Source organism: Dendrobates tinctorius, unplaced genomic scaffold (genome assembly GCF_039654945.1).
Source record: "Dendrobates tinctorius isolate UK_male_01 unplaced genomic scaffold, ASM3965494v1 ptg000028l, whole genome shotgun sequence".
In the NCBI taxonomy this organism is placed as follows: Eukaryota; Metazoa; Chordata; class Amphibia; order Anura; family Dendrobatidae; genus Dendrobates; species Dendrobates tinctorius.
In genome coordinates this window covers 31,999,691-32,024,139 of record NW_027361696.1, presented here as the reverse complement: position 1 = coordinate 32,024,139, position 24,449 = coordinate 31,999,691, and the positions used below count along the sequence as shown (strand labels likewise).

The 24,449-nt window shown below is 47.0% G+C and overlaps 1 protein-coding gene across 1 annotated transcript in view; it reads right to left on the bottom strand.

Annotated features, from left to right (window-relative positions):
- Positions 1–4,543, bottom strand: part of LOC141084873 (uncharacterized) — a 106,269-nt gene extending 101,726 nt beyond the window's left edge. The window contains exon 1 of the mRNA XM_073569832.1: positions 4,475–4,543. Within this exon, the coding sequence (XP_073425933.1) occupies positions 4,475–4,520 (46 nt within the window). The 5' untranslated portion in view covers positions 4,521–4,543. The remainder of the gene's footprint in view (positions 1–4,474) is intronic.
- Between the last annotated feature and the right edge of the window lie 19,906 nt (positions 4,544–24,449).

The window sequence follows — 24,449 nt, the reverse complement described above, 5'->3', positions numbered from 1 at the left end:
GCGTACCTTAACGCCCTTACTCACCCTGACCCTAAACCCTCACTAGGGAATGGGTCGGTGCGGAGACTAATCCCACCACTGCACTAATAACACACATGAGGAAAGAGACAATACAGGGGAAACACCACTTAGCTTTGCTCTGTTGCGTGCGCTCCTAGCAACAGAGCCCTCCACCTGAGTGCATCTTCTCCTCCACCTGGATCCATCACCATAACAGGATCCTTCACCTTAGTGCAGCCTTGGAGCAGAGTCCGACACCAGTTGCAGCTGCTTAGTACCAGAGTCCCAAGGAAGTGTTCAGCTTCTGCCACGAAGTCAAGCATGCTTGAGTCCAGCTCAGCGGCCAAGTCCCACATGGTGAGTGCCACTCTCCATAGTAGCCACTCCACCAGACCATGCAGACACTTCCCGCTGACTCCATCACTGCGACCCCAGCACGCCATGCGAGCCCTTCGTCCAGACACCATAGCTGCAACACGTCCCCCCTGGCTAAGCTGCGCAGGACTCCTCACCAGCTCCATCCTTCCTCCAGGCTCTCCAACTCAAAGTGAAAGCAATCTCACAATATCACAGGCAGTGATTGAACACCCTGAGCACACCTTTATAGGGTGTCACACCTGATCCATAATTAAGTGAACTTTAACCTAAACCTAAGGTGCGATACCATTCCCCACCACCGGGCAACTTAGAATGAACGACACCACGTGATAATTCTAATGGCCACCGGGGGCAATCACGACACACTTTGGAACCAAAGGAAAAAAAGTTCACTTAATGCATTTAATACCGCCAGATCCAACACTGGATCATGACAGTACCCCCTCCTTAATGAGGGGCCTCTGGACCCTCAAGACCACCCCTCATTAGGGAAACACCCACAGCGGGGACGCCCAGACCCTGAGTTCACCCCACCATTACCTGACACTTCAGGTTTATGACAAACACCGCTGATATTGGCAATAAAGTTCCTTTTGGAGGCACCACTCATCTCCAGAGCGCCGACCTGGGGAACGAGTTAATGTATGTGTATGTTTGCTAAGAGCTGATCAGACTCCACAACACATTTCCAAGATGTTTTTTGGTGGCACTCATACATGCTCGTTCACACACAGGTCCGGACCTGAACGTTTATTGCACACATACATTTGTCATAACTTGGTGAACTCACTCTGGACTTGACAACAGAGGCGTCCCCCTGTGTCACCACACTCACACCCCCACTATTCACCAAGGGACACCACCCTCCAACCCTTTCACCATGAGGACTGCGCCTCCTAGGGTTGGTTATTGGCGAGGGTAGAGATTTGTCCCTACTCCCCCGCAGCACACCTGCTGCACACACCAGGAGGAGAAGGGGACCGGGAAATGGAGGAAATATACTCTCGCTGGTCGCCTCCACACGACCAGGAGGGCGGCTTCTTTGATGGCATAGAAGATATGGCGTAAACCCCGCGGACTATCACACCAGTCAGCTCACCACAGGGGCGTACCCCTTCACCTCGGGGAATACCAGGCAGCTCCGTGAGGCACCATTCCTCCCACCTGCCTGGGTGCGCCCGCATGCATGAACCAGTCCCGCTCCCCAGCAGCGACTCTAGGGGGCTTTAGTACCAGAGCCGCAGGAATATGGAGGAAAATATATACACTCCCTGGTCGCCTCCACACGACCAGGAGGGGCGGCTACTTCGACGGTATTGAAGATTTGGCGTAAGCCCCGCGGACTCTACACCAGTCTGCTCATCACTGGAACGCACCCCTTCACCTCGGGGAACACCAAGCAGCTCCGTGGGGCACCATTCCTCCCACCTGCCTGGGTACGCCCACGTGCATGAGCAAGTCCCGCTCCCCAGCAGCGACTCCAGGGGCTTTTGCCAGACCCGCAATTTGCCAAAGCCGCCATTGTAATTTCCTGGTTACCTGAGCAGAGGCCCCAGACCGTGATAACTGCTGCTGCAGCGGCTCTAAACACCTTGCCGCTCCCCACTCACATCAGTGAGGCCCGGCAGCAATTACTCAGCGGTCTCCACATGGCCAAAGCTCACCAGAAAAAAAAACTGAATGGCCTGTGATAATGTCATGATCACGTGTGTCAGGACGCAGATGTTACCGCAAGGCGAACCCATAACACACGTGACCCTGGATACACCGCCTCCAGTGGGGCGTATTTAAATAATAAAACGTGCAGGTGGATACGCCGCCTCCACCTGGCGAATTTAGGTATTACACGTTATAAATATATCTCTGGAAACACCGCCTCCAGTAAGGCGCATTTAAATAATAAAGGGGGGAACCTGGGAAACTATAACAATGGTGGGCCCTGCGATAGGGAATGGGGACATGGAGACCTCCTAAGCTCCCCTGAGCCAGTGTCCCTGCACTCCTTACATTCCCTAAACAGGCTCCGCACCTGTCGCCGCACGCGTACCTTAACGCCCTTGCTCACCCTGACCCTAAACCCTCACTAGGGAATGGGTCGGTGCGGAGACTAATCCCACCACTGCACTAATAACACACATGAGGAAAGAGACAATACAGGGGAAACACCACTTAGCTTTGCTCTGTTGCGTGCGCTCCTAGCAACAGAGCCCTCCACCTGAGTGCATCTTCTCCTCCACCTGGATCCATCACCATAACAGGATCCTTCACCTTAGTGCAGCCTTGGAGCAGAGTCCGACACCAGTTGCAGCTGCTTAGTACCAGAGTCCCAAGGAAGTGTTCAGCTTCTGCCACGAAGTCAAGCATGCTTGAGTCCAGCTCAGCGGCCAAGTCCCACATGGTGAGTGCCACTCTCCATAGTAGCCACTCCACCAGACCATGCAGACACTTCCCGCTGACTCCATCACTGCGACCCCAGCACGCCATGCGAGCCCTTCGTCCAGACACCATAGCTGCAACACGTCCCCCCTGGCTAAGCTGCGCAGGACTCCTCACCAGCTCCATCCTTCCTCCAGGCTCTCCAACTCAAAGTGAAAGCAATCTCACAATATCACAGGCAGTGATTGAACACCCTGAGCACACCTTTATAGGGTGTCACACCTGATCCATAATTAAGTGAACATTAACCTAAACCTAAGGTGCGATACCATTCCCCACCACCGGGCAACTTAGAATGAACGACACCACGTGATAATTCTAATGGCCACCGGGGGCAATCACGACACACTTTGGAACCAAAGGAAAAAAGTTCACTTAATGCATTTAATACCGCCAGATCCAACACTGGATCATGACATAAATAATAAAGAGATAGATAATAAATAAATAGATAATATAAAATATATAGATAGATAATAGATAAATCAAAAAAAGTTGAAGCAGCACATCATATATCAAATATATTTATTAAAGGGGTTGCCCGGGCTTTTCACATAATCTCAGTACATATCTGGGCTGCAGAATTATGACAATAAGTAATTTACTTTCTGTCACTAGTTTGCACAGTTTTCTAGATATTCTGAACAGAACGTCCAAGGGGGGGTGTTATGGCATTGAAATAAGAACTAGTCGAAACCTCCTACTCTACTCCAAACATGCCCTCTATAGCAACAACCCCACCCTCCATAGCTACAGGCCCTCCCCGTCCACATGAAGAATCGTCCTGTATTCTGGGACAGGCTGCTCCCATCAGTATTTGTGTCATTAGAGACACAGTTCTCACACACACACTGCACCAAATCTGCTGCTGTGTGAAGACATCAGTGACACAGAGCTGTCTCATTCACACAGCAGAGGCTTTGTCACACAACAGATTACATCAGTTACTGCCATCCCCTGTGCAGATTAGAAGCTGCAGACCCCCAACACTGGCCGTCACACAGTCTGTTCTCACTGCTGCCAGCAGCCTGGGACAGTGAGGGAAGGAATTACTGATAATGAGTTATGTATTGTAATCATGGAGTGGCCCAGAATACAGGACGATTTTCCCTCCTCACTAGTTTCACTTTCCATAGATCACTGTTCAGCGTGTGTCTGGGGAGGAGCAGCTCTCTGCTCTCTGCACTGAGGCTGCTGGAGGGGGAGGATTCGTTACTGTGTGATGAGGGCTTCTTCATGTGGACGGGGAGGGCCTGTAGCTATGGAGGGTGGGGTTGTTGCTATAGAGGGCATGTTTGGAGTAGAGTAGGAGGTTACGACTAGTTCTTATTTCAATGTCATAACACCACCCCCCTTGGACGTTCCGTTCAGAATATCTAGAAAATCGTGCAAACTAGTGACAGAAAGTAAATTACTTATTGTCATAATTCTGCAGCCCAAATATGTACTAAGATTATGTGAAAAGCCCAGACAACCCCTTTAACCCATGTGACGAACTTTCGGTCCGTAAGTGTGGACCTTTTTCAAGCCTAATAGATAGATAGATAAATTATAGATAGATATTAGATATATAGATAATATATATAGATGATAGATTAATAATAGATAGATAATAGACAGATAATACCCAATAGATAGACAATTCATGATTGATACTTACTAAGTTTATGAAGTAGGAAAAGAATAGTTAAATGAGAAAGCTTCATTCTCCTTTAAAGGAACGTGACCTGTAAAATACAGTAGAAGATGCAGATATTAGATTTACATTCCTCACTATTCGGATTCAGAAGTCAGGAATAAGATAATGATGCACAATATTTATTAAATGTTTATTTATAAATATGATCAGGATGGTAGAGAGATCAAAGCCAGAATTTGGCATCCTCCCTGCATGGAACTGCTTTACTTATACTTTGTAACTTGTGCCAAATGTTTCCTCTTGTCATGCTCACCTCTCCTTGTTCCACGGCTCCCGCTCGCCCTGCGGCTTCGGCGGCCGCTGCTCTGACCGCCGCTGCCACAGCTCTCCCTGGCTGTGCTCCTGCCACCACCGCCCTGTCCGCCTCTGCTACGGTGCCTCTCGTCACGGCACCGGCGGCCCCCGCTGCCTCCCGTGCCTCCGTGCCGCTCAGGTCTCTCCGGCGCCTCCGGTCCTCTCGGCCCACCCCCACTGCTGGCGCCTGTCCATCAACTGCCTCTCCTCCTGTCCTGTGGCCGGCCGCTGCTCCCTCTCAGGTACACAGGCTCACGCCCCCCTAGACTAGGCGCCCTATCCCTTGGCCCCATGACACTGCCGCACCCTGACCCGGAAGTTCTACAGCGTGCCCTATATCAGGCAGCCTCTCCCTATGATCTCTGCCTGACTATCAATTGTGGTTCACGCTTGATATCGGGTCCATGCTCTCCCGCGTTCCTTCTGTCTCTGCGCTTTGTACCTTTCCTGGTCACCCTCTAGTTTCCCTACTTGTGACCCTCCTGTGTTCCCTTCCAGGTCCAGTCCGTTCCTGCCTTCGTCTGCCTGTTCCAGTATCTCACCCGCTACCCATTCCTGCTGACTCCCTTGCTGTCCACCTCTGTCCTCATGGCTACAGCAGTCTCCCCTGTGGTCGTTGCCATCTCCCGTCTGGTCGCCTGCACGTCCCCTGCCTGCGTCTCCTTCCGGTTGTTCCCAGGTATCAGCTTCCGCCGCGATAGTTTCCCCTGGGTCTGCCCCTAATGCTCCCTGTATACTGGGTGATACACCTGGCCAGCTCTCCAGTCTCACAGTATAGTCAGGCCATGGACCCCGCTGGTACCTCGACTCCAACTAAAAGGAACTCCTGTTCTTACAAGAGAACCAGACGAGGATAATGTCCTTCCTCAAATCTATGGAATCCCGTCTGTCGTCCTTACAGGCCTCTGGCCCCACTAGCGCTCCCCAGATGGCGGGTCTTCAGCAGGAGCTCGCACAGCAGCACGACACTCAGGCCCATATTTTAAACTACATGGCCTCAGTGGATAACCATCTTCTGACTCTCCAGACCGTGGCCTCTGCTCCAGCCCAGGTGGCAACCCCCCACCCAGCACCCCGTTTGGCGAAACCCCCATGGTATAACAGCGATCCCAAATTATGCAGAGGGTTCCTAAATCAATGTCAGCTACACTTCGAGCTGTCCCCTCTGCAGTACCCTACTGATCGGGCCAAGGTGGCTTTTGTTGTGTCCCACTTGGAGGGTGAGGCTCTAGCTTGGGTAAACCCTCTCTGGGAGCGGGAAGACCCCATTGTCTCCCAGCTCTCCATTTTTTTGGACACCTTTCGGAAGGTGTTCAATGAACCAGGTCGCTTGGTCTCTACTACCGAGGCGCTGTTTAATCTCCACCAGGGCACACTCTCGGTAGGTCAGTACACCATTCGGTTTCGCACCCTGTCCTCAGAGTTGGGGTAGAACAATGAGGCCTTGGTGGGAGCCTTTTGGCGGGGACTCTCTGGTCAAGTTATGGACGAGTTAGCGGGACGAGATACTCCAGCCTCCTTGGAGGATTTGATCTCCTTGGCCACCCGCATCGACCTTTGCTTTCAGGAGCGATCCCGCAAGGCTGCAAGAGAGAGAAGACCTCGAGCTCTTCCAGCCGCTCGTAGTCTGCCCCGCTCCCCCCCAGTGTCGTCTTCTGTGGCTCCTGCACTGGAACCCATGCAAGTGGATCGTCTCAAACCAGTGGAGGAGCGTCGGAGAGAGAGGATCGCACAGAGGCTCTGCTTCTATTGTGCGAGTGCATCCCACTTCCTCCGCTCCTGTCCTATACGCCCGGGAAACGCCTCCGCCTAGGACAGGTAAGAGAGGCCTCCCTAGGTAATTGTGGTTCCTCTTTACCCTTGATTCTCTCCGTTCTTTTGCACATAGACTCCAAACGTTCCTCTGAGTGGGCTTACATTGATTCGGGCGCAGCTGGCAACTTTATTCAGTTCGAGACGGTTAAGAGACTTCGGATCCCTGTCCGATCCCTGGAGACTCCTTGGCAGATTACTTCGGTCGACGGTCGACCCTTGCGGATGTCCGTTACTCAGGTCACCGAAGAAGTGGAACTTCAGATTGGAGCCTTACACCGGGAGAAGATAGTCTTTTATGTGCTGCCCTCGCTATCTCATACCATCCTCTTGGGCCTACCCTGGTTGAGAACTCACGAGCCTATCTTGGACTGGTGCTCCGGGGATATCCTGCGTTGGGGACAGTCATGTCAAGACAGATGTCTGTCTTCCGTTCAACCGAAGAACTTCACGCCTCCCACTTCGGTCTCTACAGACTTACCTTCGGCCTATTGGGCTTTCTCGTATGTCTTTAACAAGAAGGAGGCGGAGGTCCTGCCCTTGCATCGGCCCTATGATTGCCCAATCGATCTTGTCCCAGGGTCTACTCCACCTCGTGGTCGGATCTATCCTCTATCCCCCTCCAAGGATCTGGCCATAACCGAATACATCCAAGAAAACTTGGCCAGATGCTTTATTCGCAAGTCGTCTTCGCCTGCAGGAGCAGGGTTTTTTTTCATCAAGAAGAAGGATGTATCCCTTCGTCCCTGCATTGATTACCAGGGCCTCAATGATATCACCATCAAAAACAAATATCCGCTGCCTCTCATTCCGGAGCTATTCTACCGTCTACGGGGAGCACAGGTCTTCACGAAATTGGATCTCCGAGGGGCTTATAATCTGATCCGCATTCGTTCCGGAGACAAATGGAAGACCGCTTTCAATACCCGAGACGGCCACTATGAATATTTGGTCATGCCCTTTGGGCTGTGCAATGCTCCCACAGTGTTCCAGGAGTTCATCAACGACGTGTTTCGAGACCTTCTCTACTCCTGTTTGGTGGTGTATTTGGATGATATCCTTGTGTTTTCCTCGGACCTGGCTACCCACAGAAAAGACGTCCGCCAAATCTTACTACGTTTAAGAGAGCATCGTCTCTATGTCAAACTCGAGAAGTGTGCCTTCGAGCAGTCCTCTCTGCCGTTCTTGGGTCATATCATTTCTGACTCGGGCCTACGTATGGACCCGGGAAAAGTGTCCGCCATGCTCAAATGGCCCTGTCCCCAGGGAATCAAGGCGACCAATGATTCCTTGGTTTTGCCAATTACTACCGGCAATTTATTCCACACTTTTCTACCTTGACCACTCCCATCTCCGCCTTAACCCGTAATGGAGCCAACCTTCACCTCTGGTCCCCATAAGCTGAAGATGTCATTCAAACCTTGAGACAAGCTTTCGCTACAGCGCCCGTACTCCATCGTCCTGAAGTAAACAAACCCTTTATCCTCGAGGTAGATGCATCGGCCATCGGAGACGGGGCGGTTCATAGAATCATAGAATCATAGAATCATAGAATCGTAGAGTTGGAAGGGACCTCCTGGGCCATCTGGTCCAACCCCCTGCTCAAAGCAGGATTCGCTAAATCATCCCAGTCAGATGTCTGTCCAGCCTCTCTTTGAAGACTTCCATTGAAGGAGAACTCACCACTTCTCATGGCAGCCTGTTCCACTCATTGATCACTCTAACTGTCAAAAAGTTTTTTCTAATATCTAATCTGTGTCTCCTCCCATTCAGTTTCATCCCATTGCTTCTAGTCTTTCCTTGTGCAAATGAGAATAAAGTTGATCCTTCTACAATGTGACAGCCCTTTAGATATTTGTAGACAGCTATTAAGTCTCCTCTCAGTCTTCTCTTTTGCAAACTAAAACCGAGATCTTCCCAGAGATCTTCCTCCGGTCGACTGCTCACCTGCAGTTTCTTCACTAAGATGTTCTCCACCGCAGAGAGAAACTACGCCATTGGTGACAGAGTTGCTTGCCATCAAATTGGCCTTGGAGGAGTGGCGGTATCTTCTGGAAGGAGCAGTACCTCTGTTTAAAATCTACACCAACCACAAGAACCTGGCATACATCCAGTCAGCACAAAGACTTAATCCCCGGCAAGCCAGGTGGTCGCTATTCTTTGCCCGGTTTGATTTTGAGCTTTATTTCCGTCCCAGTGACAAGAATCGCAAAGCAGATGCTTTATCCAGGTCCTTTCTGGTCTCCAATAATGAAGAAGAGCCATCACACATTGTGGACCCCAGTAAAGTCATCATGGTCGCACCCATTAGCTTGACTTTGTTGCCGCCGGATAAGACCTTCGTGCAAGAAAGCGAGAGGAAGCGAGTGTTACGCTGGGGTCATGCCTCCAAGCTAGCCGGCCATGTGGGCCTCAAGAAAACGCTCCTTCTCATTTCTCGTTTCTATTGGTGGCCATCTCTTCTTCAAGATGTCTGAAGTTTTATCTCCTCTTGCCCATCGTGTGCCAGAAACAAAGTCCCTCGGCACCTACCCTCTGGACTCTTACACCCGCTTCCGGTTCCTTCGGCTCCCTGGCAGCATGTTACTGATCTGCCTCGGTCTTCTGGCCACACCGTCATCTTGGTCGTGGTGGATCGATTTTCCAAGATGGCCCATTTTATTGCTCTGCCAGGCTTACCCTCTGCGCCTGCTAGAATCTTCGTCACCCATGTTTTCCGGCTTCCCGGCTTCCCCAAGCATATCATTTCCGACAGAGGGGTTCAGTTCATCTCGCGGTTTTGGAGGGCCCTGTGCAGTATGATGGAAGTAACGTTGGACCTCTCATCTTCCTACCATCCCCAGACCAACGGCCAGGCAGAACGTACAAATCAAATCCTTGTGACTTATCTCCGGCATTTTTCCCACGCCCACCAGAACGACTGGTCCAGCCTACTCCCGTGGGACGAATTCACCAACAACAACCATACCAGTGAGTCCTCCTCCAAATCACCCTTCTTTATTGTCTACGGGCAACATTCTGGTTTTCCTCTGCCGGTACCTTCTGTCTCGGGTGTGCCGGCGGCCGATCTTCTGACCGAGGAGTTCTCCAGGGCCTGGCAGGAGACCAAAACCGCGCTTGATCATGCTCTAGACAGGATCAAGAGACATGCCGATAAAAAACGCCTGGATTCTCCATTGTACCAACCCGGAGATAAAGTATGGCTGTCTGTCTGAAGCAACCCTCGTATAAACTGGGTCCTCGGCATATAGGTCCGTTTGAGCTCTTGGCTCGTATCAATGATGTGGCCTACAAGTTAAAACTTCTCTCTTAAAGCCTGTTATACTTAACCGCTTTCATCCTTCCACTGGCCCCCGCCTGTGTCCACACAGGATGTCTTTGAAGTTAAAGACATTCTCGCAATGAAAAGATCCAGAGGTAAGACCCTCTTCTCAATTGACAGGAAGGGTTTCAGTCCCGAGGAGAGATCTTGGGAGCCCCTGGAAAACATTCAAGCTCCTCGTATCCTAACCAGATTCCTTTCCGGTCTTAAGAAGAGGGGACGTAAGGAGGGGGTACTGTCACGCTCACCTCTCCTTGTTCCACGGCTCCCGCTCGCCCTGCGGCTTCGGCGGCCGCTGCTCTGACCGCCGCTGCCACAGCTCTCCCTGGCTGTGCTCCTGCCACCGCCGCTCTGTCCGCCTCTGCTACGGCTCCTCTCGTCACCGCACCGGCGGCCCCCGCTGCCTCCCGTGCCTCCACGCCGCTCAGGTCTCTCTGGCGCTTCCGGTCCTCTCGGCCCGCCCCCACTGCTGGCGCCTGTCCATCAACTGCCTCTCCTCCTGTCCTGCGGCCGGCCGCTGCTCCCTCTCAGGTACGCAGGCGCACGCCCCCCTAGACTTAGCTCCCTATCCCTTGGCCCCATGACACTGCCGCACCCTGACCCGGAAGTTCTACAGCATGCCCTATATCAGGCAGCCTCTCCCTATGCTCTCTGCCTGACTATCAATTGTGGTTCACGTTTGATATCGGGTCCACGCTCTCCTGCATTCCTTCTGTCTCTGCGCTTTGTACCTTTCCTGGTCCCCCGCTAGTTTCCCTACTTGTGACCCTCCTGTGTTCCCTTTCAGGTCCCGTCCGTTCCTGCCTTCATCTGCCTGTTCCAGTTTCTCACCCGCTACCCGTTCCTGTGCCTCCCTTGCTGTCCACCTCCGTCCTCGCGGCTACAGCAGTCTCCCCTGTGGTCGTCGCCATCTCCCGTCTGGTCACCTGCACATCCCCTGCCTGCATCTCCTTCCGGTTGTTCCCAGGTATCAGCTTCTGCGGCGATAGTCTTCCCTGCGTCTGCCCCTAACGCTCCCTGTATAGGGGGTGGTACACCTGGCCAGCTCACCCGAGGGAGGTTCGTCATCGCGGTCCGGAGGGTTCAACTCCCGGAGCTCTCCAGTCTCACACCACTGCTGCTACCTTTGGAGCTTCGTCCTTCCTTCCAAATCAGACAAGGTGATTTTCTTGATTTGTTTTCTCATTTGGAATCTCATAGTTGTGGTCTACCTATGATATCAATTACAGGCCTCTCTCATCTTTTAAAGTGGGAGAACTTGCACAATTGGTGTCTGACTAAATACTTTTTTTCCCCATTGTACCTCCCTTTGATGAACACACGTGTGGGCTTATTGTGGGATGCGCTAGATCTGTTAGAATTTATGAAATCCCCAACTTACATGATATCTTCACCTATGAAGATCCTAGTTGGGAGACATTGTTGTCATGTTCATTATCTCGATTTTATTTCTTTTATAGAGATGAAAAACGACATGTATCGCACTATCCCTTGGATGGTTATTAGGCTGGAGGGTTCTGCCAGCCTTGCAGTGTTGTGAGTGAATGCATGCTGTACGTCCTTTCACTACGAGGCTGAAAATGTTTCTCGCATAAGCATTGGATTGATGGAAAACCCCAATATTCATCACTGACTACTGGAGCCGAATTGTCTAGCTGCAATTGTCCAGTTTCCTTTGATCATAGGAAGCTCTTTCCTGAGGAAACATTTTTCTACTCCTGAGTAAACAAATCCCAGTCTCATCTGTTTCAAGGGAAAATCTCCTATTTAATTACCTGTACACTACAAGGGGCTGCTTCTTCACTGGAAGTGTCAGTTCTTTCTCATTTCCTTTGTTTTAATTTTAATCCAAGATGGTCAATGTGAGGGATACTTTCTCTCACTGGAGCTGTCTTATGGAATTTTAATTTTTCTCTATGACAATCCTTTACATAGAGCCTTTAATTTTCACATTTCTTTATTGACATCATCACAGTCCCCTTTAGAACTCACAATCCAAATACTAATATTCACATAGATGAATTTTCTTTCTGAAAATGTATATTTCCAAACTTCCATATACTCAATTTAGTGAAAGCTTAGATTATTTTATTGCTTCTTATTTTCATCATTGCTTGAGATGGGCGAACCCATGGATGTTCGAGTCCAGTGGGTTTGGCATGACAGCATGAGCCAGCAAATTTGACATTTTTACAGCCCATCACAGGTGTCAGCTGATGAGAGAGTACTACTCCCATCAGCCTACACCTGCTGTCGCTGAAAACAGCCAAGGCCAATTTACTCCCCTTCTCCCAAAAGCTATAACTTTTTTTTATTTTTCCATCCATATAGAAGTATGAGAGCTTGTTTTTTTTATTAGATAAATTGTACTTTTGAATAACATAATTCACTATATCATGTGATGCACTGGAAAGCGGGAAACAAATTCCAAGTGCATTGAAATTGTAAAAGCAGTGCAATTCCACAATTGATTTTTTTTTTATTTACCATGTTCACTATATGGTAAAACTGACCTGGACATATGATTCCCCAGGTCAGTACAAGTATGCAGATACTAAACAAGTATAGTTTTTTTTTATTTAGGGGGTTAAAAAAATGTGAATTTTGTAAAAAAAAAACAAAAAAAACAAAACAAATTTTGCAAAAAAACCAATTTTGCTTTTCGCCATTTTCCAAGACCCATAATATTTTTAGTTTAATAAAATAACATTTAATAAACAAAATAATTTTAAAAAAATGCTCTTTTCAGCCACTATTACAGTTAGTGTCCAGTTCAACATGAAAAGTTTGGAGAAAGGTCTTCCTAAATAATTTTGACTTTTATGTATCAAACGTGTATTTTTTTAAATGGGTTAAATGGGTCTGATTCAAGTTTAAGATTTTTTTTATTTTTGTTATTAAAATTTATTCTCACTTTATTTTATTGTCTTCCTAGAGTACATGAACCACCTGTGCTTTACAGTAGTACCAAGATGGCAGTGACAGGGGCGATAGCATCCCATTGGCAGCCCGTGATCACGTCAGGGAAGGGGCAGGTGTTTGGGGGTTTGTTCACAGTGACAATTAAGAGGTTAAACTGTTGTGATTGCAGCTTGATGTAAGTCATTGTGTGGTGCCATCTGGCTGATATGAGTTTGCTTCTGTGAGACAAATAAATGTAGCGGACGCCATGGCAGAGATGTAGAGATGTAGCAAACCTGAGTTTTTTTGTATCACAATGTAGAAATGAAACAATTCAATTCTGCAACTTTGGAACCTGAATTAAAAGGAAGCAATAGAAATGTGAGCAGAGTCAACTCTTATCTCTTCCAAGGCTTCATCTTTTGTCAGCGAGGACGCTGATGTGGTTACCTATAACTAAAAACAGATATGTGGTCACAGCTTTCTGTATTATACAGGGTCTCCTTCTGTTTCCCTTCATACAAGACAATTGCCTTCTGCGTTGAGGTTGATTTTGCCATTCCCCGCCATGTTTTAGACCTTCTTCCCTAGTAATGACACTAATATATAGATATAATAAATAGTAATGGCTGCTCAGGATATGCTGTCTGAATATACCTCTGATTATGAATTTTCATGCAGATACAATGGTGTCCATGCCCCTGAACTCTGATGCCAGGAACGAGCACACATGAGCCAATGTGCCATATAAGAGGGAGGTAGTACTACAAATGGTATATGGTATGTGACAATACAGTATTTTATCTTAATTAACTAGACGTCTATTTTTGGTAAGCCAGGAGGAATAGACTGTTATCTGTAATGCCTGCTGCAGCGCAGTAGCACACAACCTCCACCAGGGGGTGCGGGTGAAGGAAAACAGGTACACTCACAGTGAAACCACAGAGCAGCAAGCAGGAGCCACTAGGCGGCGGAAGAGTAGTCAGAAATGCCGGGTCAGCAACAGAGAGGGAACAAAGTACAGAGGTCACAGCAATACACGTGGTCAGAAACAAGCCAGAGAATTCAGAGCCGGTCAGGAGCAGGAAAGACAGAGACGAAAGACAGTCAAACAGGTCAGAGGACAAACCAAGTCAAATACCAAGGGGTCACAACACAGAGAGCGAGCACTACCATGAGCAAAGTCACAGGGGAACACAGGAATGGGACCTAGGTAAATGGGCAGAGGACAAATCAGGGTATAATGGTGTTTGCTGCTCAAGCCAGAGGCATGAACTATAACTGACGCTGCTTGCAGGTAACAGCAGACTGAAATAGCCAGAGAGATCCCAAAGCAAGGCAGGGAAGATTAACCCCCTCATATCCATCCCAGGGAGAGAATAATCAGAAACAAATCCCGAACTGTATCATGATATTATCTATATGCTGACTTTTGAATGTGCGTGTTTCTTTCTGGTTGGTCAAGTAAACACAGACTTTTGTTTGTATAAACCTGTAATAGTGACATGTAAGTTGACAATTTATTACAACAAATTGTGTTGTTATCACGGATGATAGAAACCCGGGATAATTGAACAATGATGTTTGCTGATATGTTGATTACTCATTGTCCAGGCCATTCAGTTTGTTGACTTAGAAAACAGAGGAGGAAAAACTATGCATATAGATTACATAATGCAAGTTGATCTTGTCACCATTGTTCCCCTTTACCTGTGAATGCTGACTTGAGGGACAGTCGTTAACTATAAAAAGGATATATGCCTTTGAAACTTCAGACTGATATACAGTTGTTTCTCACAAAATTAGAGTATCATCAAAAAGTTAATTTATTTCAGTTTTTCAATACAAAAAGTGTAACTCATATTATATAGAGTCATTACAAATAGTGATCTATTTCACGTATTTATTTATGTTATTGTCGATGATTATGGCTTACATCCAATGAAAACTCAAAAGTCATTATCTCAGTAAATTAGAATAATTAATTAAAAAAACACCTGCAAAGGCTTCCTAAGCATTTTAAAAGGTCCCTTAGTCTTTTTAAGTAGGTTCCACAATCATGGGGAAGACTGCTGACTTGACGTCCAGAAGGCAGTCACTGACACACTCCACAAGGGTAAGCCACAAAAGTTGATTGCTAAAAAAGATGGCTGTTCACATGGTGCTATATCCAAGCATATTAATAAAAAGTTGAGTAGAAGGAAAAAGTGTGGTAGAAAAAGGTGCACAAGCAACCGGGATAACCGCAGCCTTGAAAGGATTGTTAAGAAAAGGAGTAGACTGCTGCTCAAATCATTGCTTCAAGAGCCACCACACACAGATGTATCCAGGACATGGGTTACAATTGTCTCATTCCTTGTGTCAAGCCATTCATGACCAATAGACAATGCCAGAAGCGTCTTACCTGGCCAAGGAGAAAAAGAACTGGACTGTTGCTCAGTGGTCCAAGGTGTTGTTTTTAGATGAAAGTACATTTTGCATTTCATTTGGGAATCAAGGTCCCAGAGTCAGGAGGAAGAGTGGAGAGGCCTCAATCCAAATGTCAGGCTGCTGCAATGCACATATGTGCAGACTCCACTAGATGGCAATAGAGTGGAGGAAGGATTGCACACTCCCAGGGCAGACCTGCGAAGCAGCAGAGACAACTACCACCAGGTGGCAGCAGAATCGTCAGACTAGCCAGGTCAGCAACAAAGAGGGAATGAAGTACTAGAGGTCACAGCAGTACATGTGGTCAGAAACAAGCCAGAGGATCAGCAACGGTCGGAAGCGGGTAAGACAAAGACAAAAGACAGAAGCAGGTCCGAATACAAGCTAAGTCAAAACAAGGGAGTCAACAAACTTACAGGGAAACACTGAGTCAGGACAGACAGAGGGAATTAACAGACACGGGGCAAGTCAGGGATCACAGCAGGACAAATCAGGATGTACCAGAGTAAGATACACACACTGAAGGCAGAACTATAGCTGACACCGCCTGAAGGATGCAGCAGAGCTAAATAGCAAACATGAACCAGACAGAGGCTGACAAAAGTTAACCCTTGAAATGACCAGACCGGGAACTTGGAAAGGCAGGACTCAAAACCTGTAACCAAGCTGTGTGAGATCTAGTGTGAAATTTTCACATTCAGTGATGGTTTAGGGAGCCATGTCATCCGTTGGTGTAGGTCCACTGTGTTTTAACAAAACCAAGGTCAGCGCAGCCGTCTATCAGGAAATTTTAGGGCACTTCATGCTTCCCTCTGCCGACAAGCTTTTTGGAGTTGGAAATGTCTTTCTCCAGCAGGACTTGGCACCTGTCCACACTGCCAAAAGTACCAATACCTGGTTTATAAACAACAATATCACTGTGCTTGATTGGCCAGCAATCTTCTCTGACCTTAACTTCATAGAGAATCTATGGGGCATTGTCAAGAGGAAGACCAAACCCAACCATGCAAACGAGTTGAAGGCTACTATCAAAGCAACCTCATAATACCTCAGCAGTGCTACAGGCTGATCGCCTCCATGCCATGCTGCATTGATGCAGTAATTGATGCAAAAGGAGCCCCGACCAAGTATTGAGTGCATTTACTGGACATACATTTCAGAAGACCAACATTTTCGGATTTTACAATCAGTTTTCAAGATGGTGTTATAAAGACTTCAAATTTACTGAGATAATGACTTTTGGGTTTTCATTGGCTGTAAGCCATAATCATCAACATTAACAGAAATAAACATTTGAAATAGATCACTCTGTTTGTAATGACGCTATATAATATACGAGTTTCACTTTTTGTGTTGAAGAACTGAAATAAATTAACTTTTTGATGATATTTTAATTTTGTGAGAAGCACATGTACATCCAGATTGATAGACATCCAGACATCCAGAGGTTCAAAGAACCAGATACTCTTTACAAGACAGCACCCAACACATCATGGCTCCATCATGATCCCCATGTCACCACATGGTACTTGATAGGATTTTGTACAGATCAGTGGAATAGATGGCGAAAGTAAGGATTGTGAAGCAGTGCAGCAGAAAAGTGGACTAAGCCGAGTTCTCTTCAATGACCCCATATCTCTACAGTCTTCTGCTTTTATCCAACTCCGGTGATTCATTTCACTTTGGATAAGTTCATAAGTGTCAATGACCAGCAGAGAACTTCTAACATACTGTAAGTATAATGGTTCCTAAGAACCAATCAAAGGATCACATCCCCCTTCACCTTAGGCAGTAGGAAAATTCTCAGATCACCATCTTCATACTTCAAAATTTTTTTAGCCAAAAATGACATATCAGATATGCCTGAAGCAAACACAAAACTCTTAATGTCCTTGTGGAATAAGACTACGAAAGTGTGAATACTGGTGGTCCAGGGCAGTTAAGAGATAAATGGCAGCTTGGTTAGTGGTTTTGGCATCATTTGTCCATTCTATTGAAGTAGTCCATGTCAAAAACCCTGGTGTTCTAGCATAGTGAGGTTCTTATTGTCAGCATCCCTGGTGGTTTTGTAAGGGTCGGCCAGGGCGGTAGTCAGGGCTGAGGTAAATCGCTCAGGCACGCCCTGGTCTTCCCTCACATAGACATGACAGTTCTCTGTCAGCATACCTGTTGCTCCATTCTTCTCACCTTTAGGGCCTTCCCCAGGTGGCTGCACATTTTTTCCAACTCTTTTGGCAAAAACAAAGACACAGTCCAATTCTAACTTTAAACAAGAAACTTTAGTCTTTTGTAGTCTCAGTCCGTTCTCTTCAGTTACAGCATTGATATCAGGTAATACACAATTTGTCTTCTTCACTTTCCCTAGTTTCTCACTGTCACTTTCCAGAACACTCCTGGGTTGTCTCATCGCAGTCCGCATCACATCACCCTCCCTGTCCAGCTTTCCCATCTTTGGAAGGTCTCCTGTCTGTTTCGCCCCAGACAAAAGGGCATCTACCCACGTAGCAAGCTGCCTCATAATGAGCAATCTGTGCTGCCGTACTGCTGCCAACTGTCTCACTACCATCTGCAGTGTAGTGCTCGGTACTGCAATGTTCTGCACTGCTGTCATCTGTGGCCCTCAGGCCCTGAACGGCTGGGCTCGTGTTCTTAAATGTTACAGGGCTACTAAGCCCTGGATACTAGAGATGGTTAGCACTCGACAAAAGAGTTGAGTATACGGTGCTAGTGAGGAGTTGGTGGCCCCATAAACATGAGTTCAATATAGAATCACTGCACACGTGGAATATGCTCAAAGTGAACTTTTTTATTTATTTGACGGTGATGAAGCGACAGCTGACGTTTTGGCCTAACAACGGCCTTTATCACAAATGTTCGCCCTTTTAAAGTAGAGTTTCAGTAGTCACCGGGTAATTATGATCACTGCTAGGCAATATTTCAAAAGGATGCGGATTATCCGATGTGGTCAGAGATCCTGCTTACAGAAGATCAGAGCTTCTGGGGGTATGCCAAAGAATCATTGGTGACGCAGTGGGAGATGCAGGCACCGCCGTGCCTCCGCAGTGAATCAAGTTCACTTTGAGCATATTCCACTTGTGTAGTGATTCTATATTGAACTCAGGGCTACTAAGCCCAACTGACTAAAATGCCAGATACTCTCTGGCTTAACCACAGTTAGCCCCTCCTACATTAGCTATTTAAATTCTGAGCATAACTATATCCCCATCTAGGTGGCCTACTAGGGAACTACGCTTGCCCTACATAAATACGATAATAGCAAAGCATACAGAGAATTATATGGTGGACATTAATCAACATTAAATATACGTAATATAAATAAAAGGCGCGTATATCATGGCTTCAGACATCACAGCAGCGGTTCCCAAACTCCAGTCCTCGCGGACCCCAACAGGTCATGTTTTCAGGATTTTCATAGTGTTACACATGTGAGAGAATTCCTGATGCCTTGATGATACTTCCATCACCTGTGAAATACTAAGGAAATCCTAAAAACATGACCTGTTGGGGTCCGCGAGGACTGGAGTTTGGGAACCACTGCCTTACAGTCTAGTACAGCGAGGCAGATATTGTCAGGATCCCTGCTTGTCTAGGGTAGGGAAAGGGTAATATAATCATACCTGGTGGTCTAGAATAAGGAAAAGTTATTATAATCATTCCTGGTGGTCTAGGGTATTGTCAGCATCCCTGGTGGGCTAGCATATTGAGGTAGTTATTGACAAACATCACTGGTGATGTAGCATAGGGAAATAGTTATTGTCAGCATCCCTGGTGGTCTAGGGTAGGGAAAGGTTAATATAATCATCCCTGGTGGTCTATGGTATTGTCAGCATTCCTGGTGGTCTAGTGTAGGGAAAGGTTAATATAGTCATCTCTGGTGGTGTAGGGAAGTAAAGGATTGTCTATCTGTGCTGGCAGATTATAGAATTTGTCCAATCACTGTGGGGATTAAGTCCCTTGTGTCTGAGGAAAATATAATACCAACACCTGTTGGCAATTATCAGTCAAAACAGTAAGTTACTGGCAACTCTAATATCAAGGTTAAGTAGGGGGAGCAGAGTCACAGCCTATGTTGTAAGGGATGAAAGTATGAGCAGTAACAAAAAGGAACCCAATTCAATTATTCCATTGGGGCCTCTATATACCATCATAAGTCGTCAGTCTGTACTCAAGAAATGATATGGATCCTTTTATAAAAAATTATGGAAATAATGAAGTTAAAGAAGGAGAGAACGTTACCTTAGTTTTCAGTGATGCAGAAGCAGAATATTCTACTGAAGACTTTATGAAAGTAAAATATCAAACCTGAGGTGGGAGGGCGGACAGTTCTGAGAAATCCCCTGCCTCGAAACCAAGATGAAGAGGATGTCTATAGAGTAAAAATAGTAAAAGTCCAAAACGGCACTCAGAAGTCAGTAGCTGTGCCACTAGTGTTAAAGCGAGTCCACAAGGAAAAAAAGAATGTATGTCCTCACATAGAAATTTTCCAAGGTCCAGTATACAAGAAAATACCGCTCTTGGAACCATGCTGTGGGAAAGTATGTTTAATATCACCAGAAGGTGGAAGATGTGGAAACAACTAGGTCCACACGATAAGAGAATAGTTTAGGGCAGTGGTGTGCAAGTAATATCACCAAGAGTCCGGTGAGATTCCAGGAGTACAAAGTGAAAATGAAAAATTGTATATAATGACTGAGATAAAATATATATGAGGTCCGTAGGTCACCCCAAGTGAACTTTACCAATGATCCGGTACCTTAAGTGCCACTACTAAAAGCAATATTTTATACCATGCAGTTGGTTGCAGTAAAGGAATTAATTAGAGTTGAGCGAAACGGGTCGAAAAATTTCAAAAGTCCCCGACTTTTGGCAAAGTCGGGTTTCATGAAACGAAACCCGACCATAGGATGAGGTCGGCCACGAGGTCGGCGACTTACGCGCCAAAGTCGCGTTTCAAAAGTTTGTTTTGCGCTCTTTTTCAGCCAATCAGGATCCACGGACACTGTGGGCAACGTGATGACATAGGCACGGGTCACCACCATCTTTCAGAAGGGCATGAAAGTGATTGGCTTGCTTTGGGGGGCGTCACAGGGGGTATAAAAGGGCGTGTACGCCGACCGCCATGTTACTCATGCTGATCTCAGAATAGGGAGAGCTGCTGCTGCTGCTGATTTTGTAGGGAGAGCGTTAGGCAGGGAAGAAGACACCAAAAACTGCTTCTGCTGCTAGCGATTTTGCCTGTACAACACACCAGTCACTGTGTGTGCAGTGCAAGGGGAGGCTATATAGTGGTGTATCAGTGGTGTTGGTTGTTGGGCTGCCTTCTAAGGCTTCCTGACATTCCTGCATTGCTGTTTACCCACTGCTCTGCAAACTGCTTTTTTAAAAGCAATCCCAATTTTTTTCTTTGTCCTGCTGAGAAGAAAAAAAAACTGCTTCTGCTGCTAGCGATTTTGCCTGTACAACACACCAGTCACTGTGTGTGCAGTGCAAGGGGAGGCTATATAGTGGTGTATCAGTGGTGTTGGTTGTTGGGCTGCCTTCTAAGGCTTCCTGACATTCCTGCATTGCTGTTTACCCACTGCTCCGCAAACTGCTTTTTTAAAAGCAATCCCAATTTTTTTTTTTGTCCTGCTGAGAAGAAAAAAAGAACTGCTTCTGCTGCTAGCGATTTGGCCTGTACAACACACCAGTCACTGTGTGTGCAGTGCAAGGGGAGGCTATATAGTGGTGTATCAGTGGCGTTGGTTGTTGGGCTGCCTTCTAAGGCTTCCTGACATTCCTGCATTGCTGTTTACCCACTGCTCCGCAAACTGCTTTTTTAAAGGCAATCCCAATTTTTTTTTTTGTCCTGCTGAGAAGAAAAAAAAACTGCTTCTGCTGCTAGCGATTTTGCCTGTACAACACACCAGTCACTGTGTGTGCAGTGCAAGGGGAGGCTATATAGTGGTGTATCAGTGGTGTTGGTTGTTGGGCTGCCTTCTAAGGCTTCCTGACATTCCTGCATTGCTGTTTACCCACTGCTCCGCAAACTGCTTTTTTAAAAGCAATCCCAATTTTTTTTTTGTCCTGCTGAGAAGAAAAAAAAACTGCTTCTGCTGCTAGCGATTTTGCCTGTACAACACATCAGTCACTGTGTGTGCAGTGCAAGGGGAGGCTATATAGTGGTGTATCAGTGGTGTTGGTTGTTGGGCTGCCTTCTAAGGCTTCCTGACATTCCTGAATTGCTGTTTACCCACTGCTCCGCAAACTGCTTTTTTAAAAGCAATCCCAATTTTTTTTTTTTGTCCTGCTGAGGTACTGAGCGTGCATTTTTTCACACCATACAGCGGTGTACGCTCCTCACACAGTACCGTGTAACGGCTGTTATCACAGCCACAGTGAAGCTATCAGTGTGTCACTCTGTGAGAATAAAACGAGGACATGTTCCGTTCTTACAGACCTGCACTCTAGGGAGATTCCTATTCTGCCCAATTCTACATACACCTTGTAGTTTGTGATACACTAGCCAATTTCTGCCTGTGACATAGCGCTGTGATATTCAGTGGGCCTCACACAATCCATAAGTGTCCAGTGTCCACAAGTGTGTGCAGAAATTCAAAATCTCCCTTATCCTCTAGTCACTTTGGTCACAGCTGTGCCATCGAGCCTGTGACAGAGCGCTCAGATATTCAGTGGGCCTCACACAATCCAAAAGTGTCCAGTGTCCACAAGTGTCTGCTGAAATTCAAAATCTCCCTTGTCCTCTAGTCACTTTTGTCACAGCTGTGCCATCGAGCCTGTGACATAGCGCTCAGATATCAGTGGGCCTCACACAATTCAAAAGTGTCCAGTGTCAACAAGTGTCTGCTGAAATTCAAAATCTCCCTTATCCTCTAGTCACTTTTGTCACAGCTGTGCCATCGAGCCTGTGACATAGCGCTCAGATATCACTGGGCCTCACACAATCCAAAAGTGTCCAGTGTCCACAAGTGTCTGCAGAAATTCAAAATCTCCCTTATCCTCTCGTCACTTTTGTCACAGCTGTGCCATCGAGCCTGTCACATAGCGCTCAGATATTCATTGGGCCTCACACAATCCAAAAGTGTCCAGTGTCCACAAGTGTCTGCTGAAATTCAAAATCTCACTTATCCTCTAGTCACTTTGGTCACAGCTGTGCCATCGAGCTTGTCACATAGCGCTCAGATATTCATTGGGCCTCACACAATCCAAAAGTGTCCAGTGTCCACAAGTGTCTGCTGAAATTCAAAATCTCCCTTATCCTCTAGTCACTTTTGTCACAGCTGTGCCATCGAGCCTGTGACATAGCGCTCAGATATCAGTGGGCCTTACACAATCCAAAAGTGTCCAGTGTCCACAAGTGTCTGCAGAAATTCAAAATCTCCCTTATCCTCTCGTCACTTTTGTCACAGCTGTGCCATCGAGCCTGTGACATAGCGCTCAGATATTCATTGGGCCTCACACAATCCAAAAGTGTCCAGTGTCCACAAGTGTCTGCTGAAATTCAAAATCTCCCTTATCCTCTAGTCACTTTTGTCACAGCTGTGCCATCGAGCCTGTGACATAGCGCTCAGATATCAGTGGGCCTCACACAATCCAAAAGTGTCCAGTGTCCACAAGTGTCTGCTGAAATTCAAAATCTCCCTTATCCTCTAGTCACTTTTGTCACAGCTGTGCCATCGAGCCTGTGACATAGCGCTCAGATATCAGTGGGCCTCACACAATCCAAAAGTGTCCAGTGTCCACAAGTGTCTGCTGAAATTTAAAATCTCCCTTATCCTCTAGTCACTTTTGTCACAGCTGTGCCATCGAGCCTGTGACATAGCGCTCAGATATCAGTGGGCCTCACACAATCCAAAAGTGTCCAGTGTCCACAAGTGTCTGCAGAAATTCAAAATCTCCCTTATCCTCTCGTCACTTTTGTCACAGCTGTGCCATCGAGCCTGTCACATAGCGCTCAGATATTCATTGGGCCTCACACAATCCAAAAGTGTCCAGTGTCCACAAGTGTCTGCTGAAATTCAAAATCTCCCTTATCCTCTAGTCACTTTTGTCACAGCTGTGCCATCGAGCCTGTGACATAGCACTCAGATATCAGTGGGCCTCACACAATCCAAAAGTGTCCAGTGTCCACAAGTGTCTGCAGAAATTCAAAATCTCCCTTATCCTCTCATCACTTTTGTCACAGCTGTGCCATCGAGCCTGTCACATAGCGCTCAGATATTCATTGGGCCTCACACAATCCAAAAGTGTCCAGTGTCCACAAGTGTCTGCTGAAATTCAAAATCTCCCTTATCCTCTAGTCACTTTTGTCACAGCTGTGCCATCGAGCCTGTGACATAGCGCTCAGATATCAGTGGGCCTCACACAATCCAAAAGTGTCCAGTGTCCACAAGTGTCTGCAGAAATTCAAAATCTCCCTTATCCTCTCGTCACTTTTGTAACAGCTGTGCCATCGAGCCTGTCACATAGCGCTCAGATATTCATTGGGCCTCACACAATCCAAAAGTGTCCAGTGTCCACAAGTGTCTGCTGAAATTCAAAATCTCCCTTATCCTCTAGTCACTTTTGTCACAGCTGTGCCATCGAGCCTGTGACATAGCGCTCAGATATCAGTGGGCCTCACACAATCCAAAAGTGTCCAGTGTCCACAAGTGTCTGCTGAAATTCAAAATCTCCCTTATCCTCTCGTCACTTTTGTCACAGCTGTGCCATCGAGCCTGTCACATAGCGCTCAGATATTCATTGGGCCTCACACAATCCAAAAGTGTCCAGTGTCCACAAGTGTCTGCTGAAATTCAAAATCTCCCTTATCCTCTAGTCACTTTTGTCACAGCTGTGCCATCGAGCCTGTCACATAGCGCTCAGATATCAGTGGGCCTCACACAATCCAAAAGTGTCCAGTGTCCACAAGTGTCTGCTGAAATTCAAAATCTCCCTTATCCTCTAGTCACTTTTGTCACAGCTGTGCCATCAAGCCTCTGACATAGCGCTCAGATATCAGTGGGCCTCACACAATCCAAAAGTGTCCAGTGTCCACAAGTGTCTGCTGAAATTCAAAATCTCCCTTATCCTCTAGTCACTTTTGTCACAGCTGTGCCATCGAGCCTGTGACATAGCGCTCAGATATCAGTGGGCCTCACACAATCCAAAAGTGTC